We start from the raw sequence: 13690 nt of genomic DNA, 5'->3' as shown, positions 1-13690 counted from the left end.
TTGCTGACTTTGTCTTTGACGTTTTCTCCTGGTTTCAGATTTCTGTTTATTTGTATCAGATTTTGGATTCTGATCCAGTCCTGGTTTTGCCTGTCTTGTTTTCACCTCTTTCTGCACTTAGCTAAGTAAGGACTTCCATCCAGTTGTGGGCCGTCACTTAGGACAAATCATGCAAGTAGGTAGGGACAGTTGTGCGGGTGGAGCACAGGGCTGCACTTTTCCCTACTCTTTTATTACACGAGCACTGCCTCTTCATGATTATGTGAATTGGGACAAGTGAACGGGACAAGCACTTGTAATTACTCTGTGCCGCCGAGACGAGCGAGATGACACTTCCTCTTCAAACACCTGATCGGCGGGAGTGCTGGGACTTGGCCTCCTGCCGATCAGCTATTGATGACCTGTCATGAGAATAAGTCATCAATATGTACCAGCTGCACAACCCCTTTAAGACATACAGCCTAGGAATAAGAGCATTAATTCTAGGGTGGCTGTAGAGACTAAAAGCTTGACAAAATCATGGAAAGTCATGGGCACTGACTGAAAGTTAGAATGAAAGGATCGAATTAATGATAACTTGGAGCTACACTGACAACCATGTATTGGTCACAGAGTGTACTTTGAGACAGAATAACAGACTAGAGGCTAATACTAATGTACACATCCCAACCTGGCAGGCAATTATTGGCAAGAGATGGTCCTCCCCGATAATTGCCTGCTCATAAGTGTATGGGGACAGCAGAGATTCATAGTTTCTGGGAAGCTAAATGCTGTCCACACAACCCTCAGCTGCCCAGAAACAATGATTTAATGAGCTGCATGAAAGATCATTTCTCTCGATAAACAAGTGTTTTACCTATGTGTTTGGCAGTACATTTACACAGGCCTATTATCGGGAACAAGAGTTTGTAGTAACGTTCTTTAATGCTAATTGGTCCAATAACTGGGCAGTGAAAATACAGCTTTACTTGAGATCTGGAGAAGGAGAGATGGCCAAGAATGAAGTAATGGGAGCCGACTAGATATTCAAAGATCCACTATTAGACAAGAATGCATTATAGAAGAGGACTAAAGACTATGAGACACAGAGACACAGAGACAGTCAAGACTAGAGGCTTGGAAGCTGACTAGAAATTTTAAAATAGAACATTAGATACAAGTGTGGAGTTACCAAATCTATAGACTCATAACAGCTGACTACAGAGTCGGAAATAGAGAAATAGGCAAGAAAGGAGTCGAGGATGTTGTTTAGTGACTCGAACGTAGAAGAGCAGATGGAAGCTGAATAGAGAAATGAGGATAGAACATTTAACAAGAGTGGAGCTATTGAAGCGGAGACTAAAGCCTCAAAAATAAAGATGGATTCAGAAAGGATGACTGGAAATTCCAGGATGGAGTAATGGACAAGATGCAAGATATGGAGTATGACTAATCACTTTAGGGTGGAAAGATGAAGCTATATATATATATATATATATATATATATATCCATCCAATAGAGTGAATGCTTGTAATGCTGTTGTAAAAGAGAGAGAAATTTAGTAGTGGTGCTTTCCTATCCATGAAAACCACCTTCTCTGTGGGTTTAAATTCAAAGATGGTGTGTCATACATGGTCATGTATACATTAGTACATTTTTACCGTCTTACCATCTATCCCCATCTCCTCGTCCTCATTGTCAGTGCTACTTAGTTTTTCTGGGTCACTGTCCGGGACATCCCTGCCCAGTCCTTTGTCTTGAGATGCATCTGAATTGAGAAAACAAGAGGCAAATCCCAGCTCCTGTTCTATCGCTGTTCTTTCCCAATTATAAAACTGTACTAGACGGAGGTCACAGTATCGTAAGGACCTGCAATCATGAGAAATATGCAAGTTATTTCACATCTAATTTTCAACACTTATGATGTATATTCTCTAGAGAGTACCATTATGCAAAACGTCAAGGCTGTTCGGTGAAAAATGGCGTCTGGCTAGGTATATAGTCAATATTGTATCTAAGCAAGATTTAGACTCACCTTGGCAAGGATTCACCAAGGGGCTCCATCCCGCTGCAGATCAAAATACATGGAAGTCCTTCTAGTGCCAGGTATGTTCGGGGCTGCCAGTCTTCCTCCTCATTCTTTTGCCAGACCTGCCAATGATTGATATGACCATTACTTCTTCCATACACCATTACAATGGGAATAATGTGTCCTTACTATGCAGAACCAGTAAATTCCTTAGGTTCAAGCATGGCTGTACTGGTGGAAGGAGAGGTCTACAAGAAAAGACACAAAACTCAAGCCAACAATGATTACCTTAAGTTGGTCCACAAAGTGCTTCCCAATAGTAATTGCTGAGTTGGCCATCCCCAGTATTACTTCAAAACGATTTTGTAAACCTAGCCGCTCTCTAACATGGCAGAGCCGTTCATGGGCCAATGTGGCTAATTGAATGCAAGGGATTCTCAGGAGAACCATAAGTCCATGCCCGCTGGCACACTGCTTGGGCGAGTTCAGAAGGTTCTGAACAATCTCTAGAGTTTCCACTGAGGTATAGCTCTTCATCTGAGAGAGTCCACAGATGGCCATCATGGCTGAGGAGTAGTGCTGGATGAGAAGAAATGTCCTTATGACGGTGCTGTGAAGCTTAGGAAACCTAATGGGGAAAACAAAGACTAACAAAATGATGACACTGAGCCAGAAAACAGAGGAGAGTCTAAAACCATGCTTTGATGGAGTAATATGCACCAAATGCATTAAAAGGCACACACCTCCTAAGTGGTCACTAACTTTTCACACAACTTTTCACAGAACAAATGCATAAATCAATAGTACAAGCGACCACAAGAAACTTTGTAATATGTGTTATCAGTGAGAAATGTCTAGTTCTCATGTTATCAGCTGTTTACCTCCCTCCCCCACCCTTGCTAATTGCTTTTAACTTTTAAAAAAATGTCTTAAAGAGCATCTGTCAACATGATCAAGCTCTCTCAATTCGGGATGGGGGGGGGGGGGGGGAGTGACTGAAGCAGAGTTTAAAACTAGTGTTCCTAGGTCTCTAACTGGCCCCTCGGTGCTCCGGTTAGGTCCCTTGCATATGAATAAAAATGCATTTTTCCCAGCAAAGGGGCCATGGAGAGTCATAATATGGGTATCACTTTTATCAGCCTGAACAACCCTACCAGGCTGCATGTCTGGTTTAATAGGGTTGATCATGGTGATAGATGCTTTTTCAACTCACCCAGGATAGATCAGTTCCACAAAAGGATCATATTACACATGTCAATACAAGCCTATTGAAAGGGGAGGGGGGAAGTATTGAGCAGGAGATTGCACAGCTAATAAGGAAGTTTATAGCTCAACACAAGTGCTATATTCACATACATACAGGACAGTACTTCTCTGTAATGTCCTCCATGATCCTGGGGCATGATCCTGAGAAGGTTGAGAAGCAGATTCTCTTCTGCTTTCTGTGTGCAGTGGATGGCAGCTAGTCTCCACCCACCATAAAGGTGTTTGTATGCAAAAAAAATATATATTTTTTTTACTTTAATTTGAAACAGCGATTCTCTGATATACAGCAATACAAATTGCACTGCAGTGCATTATGTCAGAGTAAAGCATAAAGTAAAGAATAAAGCTGGGAAAAAAGCTTTTTCAGCCCTACAAAAGGCAGTGCATACATGGCAGACCTAAGAGCTATTGTTAGGCCTCAGGGTGGCATGTCAACCCCTCATCACCTCATGATCACATTGCGAGGGGGCACTGGGGTGAGAGGGAGCCCACACCTTGTCTCTAACCATTTAGATGTCGTGGGTAGCATTAGTCATGGCATCTAAGGGGTTAAACAACTGGGATTGGAGTTATCTCATTAGAGAGCCGACACTCGCAAGTAATAGTATGGGCACAGCTCCAGCGCTGTAACAGTTCACAGTGGGAAGGGGTTAAAGGGGTTATTCCAAGACCTAAATTTAACAACTATCCACAAGAAGTGTCTGATTTGTGAGCATTTGACCACTGGGTCCCACACCAATTATGAGAACAGGGGTTCAGAGTTTCCAAAATAAGTGGAAAAAAGGATGAGCATGCACACTGTCGACTACCGTTCCATTTGCTCCTTTTCCTATAGTGTGCAAGCACGTCCACCACTGTTGGATTTCAGGGTGGTCATAACCATGTAAATGTGTATAATGTGATGGAAAAATGAAGCAAGCCAGCAAAGCAAGCAATATGGACAATCACAATACATTAGTAAGTGCCTTGTATTAACTTTCTCTACATGATAAATGCCTTTTGCTGAAGTGAGACAACCCCTTTAAATTATCACAAATGAAAGGACCTAAAACAATTTAAAAATAATGTTTGAGGATCAACAATGGCTTTTAGCCGGTCATACATGTCTAGATATCAGCAGCATTTCCCGCTCCTCCAAAAGTGCACTTGGATTGGCTGAGGATGCATGTTTATCTCGATGTGAACATTCATGAGGCAACGATCAGTGCCCCTGAGTATTTTCTCACATACACGACAGTCACTGTTGCAGTAGCACAAGTATAGTTTTAACCAAAGATTCTCTGACCTTTTTCCTAATCCCAACACAATGGCTTCAAAGGAGCTGTCATGACGCAGCAGTGGAAGACTGTGCCCGGACAGCGTGGAGTCAATGTACTGCGAGAGGCCAAAGTACTTCCTGTTTTCATGGTACAGCTCCATTCCCTGCAGGAATACAAGCATCACATAATCTGATGACAATACAAGCAGAAAACACGCAAGGTCCTAATTAGCATGATTATTTACTTCCATACAGATATATCTATGTCTTAAAGTGGTTATCCCACGAGTTCCCTGCATAGATAATAGCCCCAGTGATTCCACTATGGTATGCAATGCAATTACCATCTCCACTGTCTAGAGAGAGATAGAGCTATATTATTCTATGAATTTAGATATAGAAAAGAAGGGATGAATGAATGTTAGTCAGAAGTAGACTGGCCATAGACCTAATAGAGAAATTTCCCAGTGGACCAATGTCCAGGGGGTCGCCGGAGCCCTCCTCATGGCTGCCAGCCAGGTACTTAAGTACTGTACCTGTATGGCGATACAGTATTTGGTTCTGCAGGGGAGGTATCTTGTGCTGCATTAGGGTATTGCTGCCCCGCCCTGCTTCTGTTGCCCCTGCCTACTTGTGTTGTCCTGCCTTCTATCAATTTGAACCCCACTTCAACATGGGGCCAAATTTAGTTTTTTTTTCTAGGGCCACTTTAAGTTCCGAGTCTGCCCCTGAATGCAGAAGGAGGTGGACCAGAAGAATAAACAGAAGTATTGTATTGCATGTATATTACAATAATTATTCCTTTGAAATGCCCTCTTCATGATACACTAAGGGCTGTTTCACACGAGCGAGTCCAATGCGGAAATCACGCTCCGTGTGTGAGTGCGATCCTCCGCTCTGGACTTGCAGGAGCGCACGGCATTATCATGATTTATAATGCTGTGTGTCTCTGCTTGACCTTATTTCCACAGAATCATAGTGACATAAAGCTGTCAGTATGATTCTGTAGAAATAAGGTCAAGCAGAGACACACAGCATTATAGATCATGATAATGCCGTGCGCTCCTGCAAGTCCAGAGCGGAGGATCGCACTCACACACGGAGCGTGATTCCCACAAGGGACTCGCTCGTATGAAATAGCCCTAATACTTTTTGCAAAATAACCCCTTTAAGCTTACTGTGCTATGAAAAAGCATTTACCTTCTTCCAATTGTCCACTATTAATTTATAAGGTTTACAGTCTAAAGATGCACCAAACTTATCACAGTGGTCCAGACTGGATGATGAATGTGGTGCATGGCTAGACACTTTTGCCTAACTTTACACCACCTATTGATTGACTTACTTTGTAAAAAATTGAGCATCAATTTGCATCTTTGCATTTTAGACCACGCCCTTTTCCGCTAAACCAAGTCTCTTTTCCCCAAGCCACGCATTCTTGTCTAGCAAGGTTCAAAAAGTTTTAAAAGACCCTTATAAGGGCTTTCCAAGACTTTTTACCCTACAGCCTGAACCTCTGCCGATCAGCTGTTTGAGAAGGCACTGGCACTCCTGTGAGCGTAGTGGCCTTCTCGCGGCTTTGCCTAGACGGGTGACGTCATGATCATCGGTGGCCGAGGAGCAGCTCAGTCTCATTCAAGTGATTGGGGCTAAGCTCGATACCAAGGACAACCGCAGTACAATGTACAGTACAGCGCTGTCGCTTGTGGATGTACCCCTAGACCAGGCATCCTCAAACTGCGGCCCTCCAGCTGTTGTAAAACTACAACTCCCACAAGTTGTAGTTTTGCAACAGCTGGAGGGCCGCAGTTTGAGGATGCCTGCCATAGACGGTTTCAAATGCACCAAATTAATTAAGAGGCATGCACTAGTGATGAGCAAATCTGTTCCTACCGCTACGTATGGATACGATTTGTTCATCACAGTAATTTACCTGTCATGGAATTACTGTCTCTCTACCGCCGGTTAATTGCATTTCTCCCTATGCGATCAAAATAAAATGGCCGGGGGCCTCAAGAGAACATATTAATCTCGCCCATGCGGCGTTACTGTGAGTTGTGACACATGCGCGAATATTCTCATCAAGATTCGTAATTGATTTTGGCGCACGCCATAATCCCGGGTTTGTTATTGAGTATATTCGCACATATGCCGCCACCCACAGTACCGATGCATGCGCGAGATTACGTTTTTCTCACAAGACCCCCGGCCATTTTATTTTGATCGCATAAGGAAAAATGTAATTTACTGGCAGTAGAGAGCCAGTCCCTCCATCAAAGGTAAATTACTGTCAAGAATGTATCGGATCCGTACGTAGCGGTAAGAACCAATTCGCTCATCACTAGCATGAACATTTTAATAAATTCAGCACAAATCACTCCAACTATCGCCTGTCTTAAAATGTTGCCCATAGTGTTTCAAAAATACCCAAGTGCAGTCGTTATGTTCATTCCCTGACTCCTAGACGGCTCACTAAAACAATGATCATACGTGGAACTTCCTCCAAAGAGAAGATGAAATGTGCTCTATGCATATGGACCATTCAGAAAAGACAATGTTATTTAACATAAACTAATTTTAAATGCCTTTATCCATAAAGTAAAAGCCCACCATCTGTGTGTTTTACCTCCACAATTCTGAGCTGCTTAACCCTTCCACTTTCTTATTTCCAAATCCCTTGTACAGGCATATATTTTAAATCACCACTAGAGGGAGCTTTAGAGTTTCCTGAATTATTAGTAAGCGTGATGCATTAACAGTATGCAGTAAGCTCCTAAGCTCCCTCTAGTGGTGGCTGCAAGAAGTCAATGTGTCAGATCTGCCCTGTGCAGGAGATTTGATGTTCTGTATCAAATAATGTTGGCACAAAATAAGGCCCCTTTTAACACGGGCGAGTTTTCCGCGCGGGTGCAATGCGTGAGTTGAACGCATTGCACCCGCACTGAATCAGGACCCATTCATTTATATGGGGCTGTTCACATGAGCGGTGATTTTCACGCATCACTTGTGCGTTGCGTGGAAATCGCAGCAAGCTCTATTTTGTGCGTTTTTCACACAACGCAGGCCTCATAGAAGTGAATGGGGCTGCGTGAAAATCGCAAGCATCCACAAGCAAGTGGGGATGCGGTGCGATTTTCACGCACGGTTTCTAGGAGACGATCGGGATGGGGACCTGATCTTTATTATTTTCCCTTATAACATGGTTATAAGGGAAAATAATAGCATTCTGAATACAGAATGCATAGTACAATAGCGCTGAAGGGGTTAAAATAATAATAATAATTTAACTCACCTTAATCCACTTGCTCGCGCAGCCCGGCTTCTCTTCTGTGCTGTGTACAGGAAAAGGACCTGTGGTGACGTCACTCCGGTCATCACATGGTCTATCACGTGATCTTTTACCATGGTGATGGACCATGTGATGACCGGAGTAATATCACCACAGGTCCTTTTCCTGTACACAGCACAGAAGAGAAGCCGGGCTGCGCGAGCAAGTGGATTAAGGGGAGTTAATTTTTTTTATTTTGTTTTAACCCCTTCAGCGCTATTGTACTATGCATTCTGTATTCAGAATGCTATTATTTTTCCTTATAACCATGTTATAATCTACAGAACACCGATCCCAAGCCCGAACTTCTGTGAAGTAGTTTGGGTCTGGGTACCAAACATGCCGATTTTTCTCACGCGCGTGCAAAACGCATTTCAATGTTTTGCACTCGCGCTGAAAAATCGTGCATGTTCCCGCAACGCACCCGCACCTTTTCCCGCAACGCCCGTGTGAAAGAGGCCTAACACATTTGAGGACCTGCTCCCTTTCCAGTGACGCTCTGGCCCTTTCCTACTAAGCAATGTCCCCTTGTTAAGCTTGTCATAAAACAAAAGTGTAGAAACCCTAGATATGCCAAACTGAAAATTTTCACCACTTTTTGGCGCATACACATTAGTAAATCAGGGCCCTTGGGTTTTACTGTGTAATACTCGCCAATCATTACACTACAATACGATACCTACATGGCTGTATGATGAAGGCCAGTGGATCTCATTGTAGGGGCTGATACGGGTGTTCTGCGTCTGCAGAGCGTAGGGGCAAGATGTCACGTGCAGAAGTAAAATATTGGCTGAATCCCTTAATTCCCTGCAGTTCAGCAATCGATCAACTAATCCAAAGGACGCCTCCCTGTGAGGATAGGGATTGTAAAGGGAGCTGCTGAGAAGAAGACACAGAGGAAGGCACATGAGTATAATGACGATTGATTTGGAGATTCAGCAGTCATGATAAACATATTCCGTAGAGATAAATCCAATATGGGGGACGTAGGAAAGGCACTATAGCCTCATGCATTCATATGGCTGTGATGAGGAACGTGCCATAGACACCTGAAGGCTGCTTAGCCTTGATCACAAATAGGACAGTCAAGTGGCTCCTGGGTAATTGAACCAGCAAACCTTCTTATTACCAATGTCAATGTATTTCTGACCACAAATATAGAAGTCTTATTACAGTATATAAAATCCGAGACAGTAGCAAATATCCAAATCTCTTCACCAACATGAATGAATATACCTGTAATCCTCCACATATATTCTGATCTAGCTTCACATTTTTGTAGGCCGTGGCACACAAAACCCTTTTTTTCCAACCATGTCATGTAGACAGGAATGCGTATACTGAATTGTACCTCATCTTATTTTCTACTGGTTGTATTGCAAGGTTTTTAATGGTTCTTTCCCCTTTAATTCCTTGTAATGTACGTTGTTAGTGGGACCAGCTTCCTGGCCTTGTTCCTGAAGTCTGACGTAACTGTACATGTGTACTGCACACTGAAGACCTTCAGGAGGGTCCAGGAGGCTAGAAAACATCTGGCTATGTAACAAAGAGCTTAGCGCCATTGAGGATTGAGGACATCATCAGAGTAAGACAGTGTTGGACTGGGCTGTCTAGGGCCCATCAGCAAAATGTATTTTGGGGCCACCATACAGATGCGTCCAAATATTACCTGGTCGCACAGCAACAAGATGATTGATTATGGGGTCCCAGCAGCAACTTTGAGAAGGCAGGTCTCTGGGATTGGAGGATACTGGCTAGCTTTCCTCTATACCTATAAGTCATCTCAGCCACATGAATGTGTTTATAATATTAAACTGGGTAGTTTCTTAAATATTCTATTATATGAAATAGGCTGGTTGAGGTGCTGTACACTGCCTATGTATATGGTGTGCAGTAAGCCTACTGTGTTCTGTGCTACTTGCAGGGGGTGGATGAAAAGGGGACCACCTTGCTCAGGGCCCATCGGGGATTCACCTGTACCCCTGTGGGCCAGTCCGAGCCTGGGGTAAGATGTGTCTTGCTACCATCACCTCTCTTTGTATCCATATGGGTGTTGGCCGGCTGCCATGTAGGCACTGGTTGATGTGGAGCTCGCTCATTTGTTCACGGCTTTGGTCAATGTTACTTACTTTACTCTGTATGTTATCTTTTGTATATATATCTTACAACATAGTTTAATAAACTTTTGCGCATCTAAGTCACATTAGGTTAATTTTTTCCCGAATTTCAGAATTCACGGTAATACACTGGTGAATGCAATGTCAGCCATTTCAGGCTATCTTTTATGCCTTGTTCCTGATGAAGGGGTGATTAATACCCGAAACACATTGAGCTTATCCTAATAAAGAACTACCTTGCTTCATATTGAGAGTCCACCGGGTCATCTATTTGGAAGAATATTTGGCGTTTACCATTCTACATGCGACCTCGGCGAGGGAGGGTTTGGCATCAAGTGTTTTGAGTTTATCTTGCGCCACCCTCCCTGGTGAAGTGAGTAACACACAGTGTGTGTATATATCCTAATGTGACTAATCTTACGGACACTTGTTTGATTTTATTGTTTGTGTTTTAATTTTCATTTGCTCATTTTTTAACTTCCCAAGACACACCCTTTTATGTACTCACCTTCTGGATCCACCCGGGTATCGGGTGTTCATCACTTTATAAGGGTTTTTAACACCTCACCTTGGGATTCTACGGTCCCTACCCTGACACCCTACGGCTAGACTCTTGATTGCTCTAGCTTTTTATTTCTTGCCTTTCTGCATCTTGTTTTGGCGCTCCATTACCATCTTTTTTCCTCAAAGTTTTGTCCACTACAGCCTGCTAGCCAGACCGTTGCCTGGTGTGAGCAGCCTTACCACTTCATTCTTTAATTCTTCGGCATTGACATCCTCTGGCAGCACTCCCCGCCCAAAAAATCCCTCACCCAGACACCCACCCTTCACCACCCTTCCATTTCTCCAATTTCCCTAATCCCTTTTCCCAAACCGTTCATCACTGCAACGTAACTCCCTGCTCCATCATTACCATTTCATTCCCATAGCTCCACTTCTGAGAACCCCCATATACATATTTGTGAATAATACTAGCAGCTCTTTTCAGGCTGGGTTCTCAGGCTGTAGCTTCCAGGGGCGACTGACACCCTGCCCATCCGTGGAGGCCAACAGCCACATGAGTTTGTGTGGTCGTTGGCTGACACAGGTGGGCACCGTGTGGGAACCCAGCCTAACAGGCTTCAGTGAGCACCTTTAAAGACGTAGGACTCTGGCGATTACTCATTGGATAAGGCTGGGTATTGGCAAACCTAAAAAAGACATATCACCTGGTAAGATCCCAGTGAGCGTGGTCATGAACCAGGACGAACAGTGTGTGTGGATTCTGCATGGCCTTTTGAAGAAATGACTTGAATTTCCTGGGTGCGTCAGCATCAAGTTTCATGACGTATTGCTCCATGCACTGCTTAGTCAGCTGATCCTTCTCTAAGCCCAGTTCCAGCAGAACTCCTGTATAAAAGGACCAAGTCATGTCACAGCATGGAGGAGCAGCAAATCTATAAGGCAAACTTCACATTTCTTTTTTTAATAGAATTTTTTTTTGCACAGGCATTTTTGGTAAAAATAAATAAATTTGCGGTAAAAACGCCAGCTCCAGAGGTCAGTGGAAGGTCTATGGGAAATAGAAATTACAGGACACACAATGATTTGCTTGCTGTTTTTTTTTTCATTAGGTGGTGTTTGATGTCCTTCTTTTCAAAAATGTAGCATGGCATTTTTTTGGGGTGTTTTTCGATCACTTTATTTATAGGGGAAGAACGTCATGAACAAATCCCGATAGTAAGACCTACTGTCCCAGATTTACTAAGGGCTCATGCACATGAACGTATAGTGGTCCCCCAAGTTACAATATTAATTGGTTCCAGGACGACCATTGTATGTTGAAACCATTGTAAGTTGAGTAATCGGTTCCAAAGCCCCAAAATGCCTTCAAAGATAAGAGAGAAAATGAAGATTTAAGAAAAATAAGCAGATAACTAAGACAGATAAATCAAGTCCTTACATATAACAGTCAGGAATAGCTGCTAACTAGCAACTAATCCAGCTATTTTGGATGGATCCAGCCATGATTGGTTGGATCTGAGTCTGAGGCATTGTATGTTGAGTCTGGTTTCAACTTACGATGGGTCAGAAAAGACCATTGTATCTTGAGAGATCACTGTATTTGTTTTCCATTTCTGTTCAGTTTTTTACAGGTCCGTATGTTGAACCATTTACTTCAAAGCGGCTTGAAAAAAATAGAGATGACTCCGTGTGCATTCTGTGTCCATGTCTCTGCTCCGCAAAAAAAATTAAACATGTCCTTTTCTTGTCCGTTTTGCGGAAAAAGCACAGGCATTGTTACAACGGATCCGCAAAAAAACAAATGCAACACAGATGTCGTCCATTTTTTTTGCAGATCCGTGTTTTGTGGACCGAAAAATACATACAGTCGTGTGCATGAGCCCTAAATCTGTAGATGACATAAGCCTAAAGGGAACCTGTCATGTGGATATTTGATTATAATCTAACTAATTATATACAATCATTAACTACTAAAAAGTACCTTAGATGTATTCACTTACTGGTGTGACAGATGGTTACCTCATAATATACACACAAAGATGCCGCATGCTAATTGGATTTGAGTCCAGCGTGATGTCATTGAGTCCAGCGTATATTTAATTCAGAGCTATAGCCACTCCCCTGCCCACCTGCTGCTGATTCATATGGAAAATAACTGTCATTCAGCAGCAGGTGGGCGGGGAGAGTCAGGAGCTCATGAATATTCATGACTCATCATTATCAGCTGAAGCTTTTCAATACAAGATGTTGGCAGATTGACTGGGTCAATTAAAGAAAGTGACCCAGCATTTTGCTAAGAGAATCAGTCACTTATTTATGTTGCCCTTAGTTAGGACACCATAAAACTGGTGACAGGTTCCCTTTAAGCAGACTGTCTACCGCTGCACCAGACTTATCACCGGGGCTCAGGCTGAAGCAGGGGTAGACACTTTTCTCTAACTATTGATTGGCTTACCTTGAGATAGAATTTTATGATAGATTTGTGCACACAATTTTACACAAAATGGAGCATCTTATGCCTCTCTCCAGTGAAACTCCACCCTCATTCTGATAGGACCCACCCCTTTTTGAGCAAATCGGGGAAAAAGTGCAGAAACCCTAGTTCTGCCAAATTGCACTATTAGTAAATGTGGGCCACTGCGTGCAAAAAATGCCAGAGAATGCCGCTGCAAAAAAGGCCGAAGGAAAAGGCAAGCGGCTATCCTGGTAAATGAATGTGTATAAGTGCCCTAAATGAGGGATCACAAGGGATCAACTGGATTGCACCGTTTATAAATGTCAGTTCTGTAGTCCTGGCTGTGTAGCAGGACCTTGGTGTCTAGAGGTGTAAGGTAAGTATCTTTACAAAAATTCAGCTGTCTGATAATGTAGAACTTGGCAGAAGTTCTGCAGAATACGCCGGCACTATACAAATAACATGTCATACAGGGTATAAAAAGGAGTCCATACCTGAACTCCACACAAGAGACAGGGTTTGCTGGTAAGTGACCTCCGACGGGGGAACACAAATAAGAAAATCTACTTTCTCAAAAGATCCCAGGTCAAGGTTCTGGGTGCTGGAGTCTGCGATAGAGCACACGTGAGACAGCAGCTTCTGCGCCACCGCCAACTGAGAGGGCCGCAGCTGGTGCCACTCTGTATTATAACCTGCAGGTGAGGAGAGAGGGCAAGGGAAAATGATAGCACTATTATTGTTACTAGTACTATT

The 13690-nt window shown here is 43.1% G+C and overlaps 1 protein-coding gene across 1 annotated transcript in view; it reads right to left on the bottom strand.

The window, feature by feature from the left end:
- The window catches only part of LOC122923312 (protein GREB1-like), a 92324-nt gene that overhangs the window by 38029 nt on the left and 40605 nt on the right, over window positions 1-13690 (bottom strand). The window contains exons 13-19 of the mRNA XM_044274094.1: window positions 13432-13629; window positions 11187-11367; window positions 8545-8740; window positions 4561-4697; window positions 2298-2637; window positions 2016-2131; window positions 1650-1849 (exon numbers count right to left, since the gene is read on the bottom strand). Coding sequence (XP_044130029.1) covers window positions 1650-1849; window positions 2016-2131; window positions 2298-2637; window positions 4561-4697; window positions 8545-8740; window positions 11187-11367; window positions 13432-13629 — 1368 coding nt within the window. The remainder of the gene's footprint in view (window positions 1-1649; window positions 1850-2015; window positions 2132-2297; window positions 2638-4560; window positions 4698-8544; window positions 8741-11186; window positions 11368-13431; window positions 13630-13690) is intronic.

Source organism: Bufo gargarizans, unplaced genomic scaffold (assembly GCF_014858855.1).
Source record: "Bufo gargarizans isolate SCDJY-AF-19 unplaced genomic scaffold, ASM1485885v1 original_scaffold_1463_pilon, whole genome shotgun sequence".
NCBI classification, from domain to species: Eukaryota; Metazoa; Chordata; class Amphibia; order Anura; family Bufonidae; genus Bufo; species Bufo gargarizans.
The sequence above is the reverse complement of the archived record's forward strand: the minus strand, read 5'-3'. Positions and strand labels throughout refer to the sequence as shown.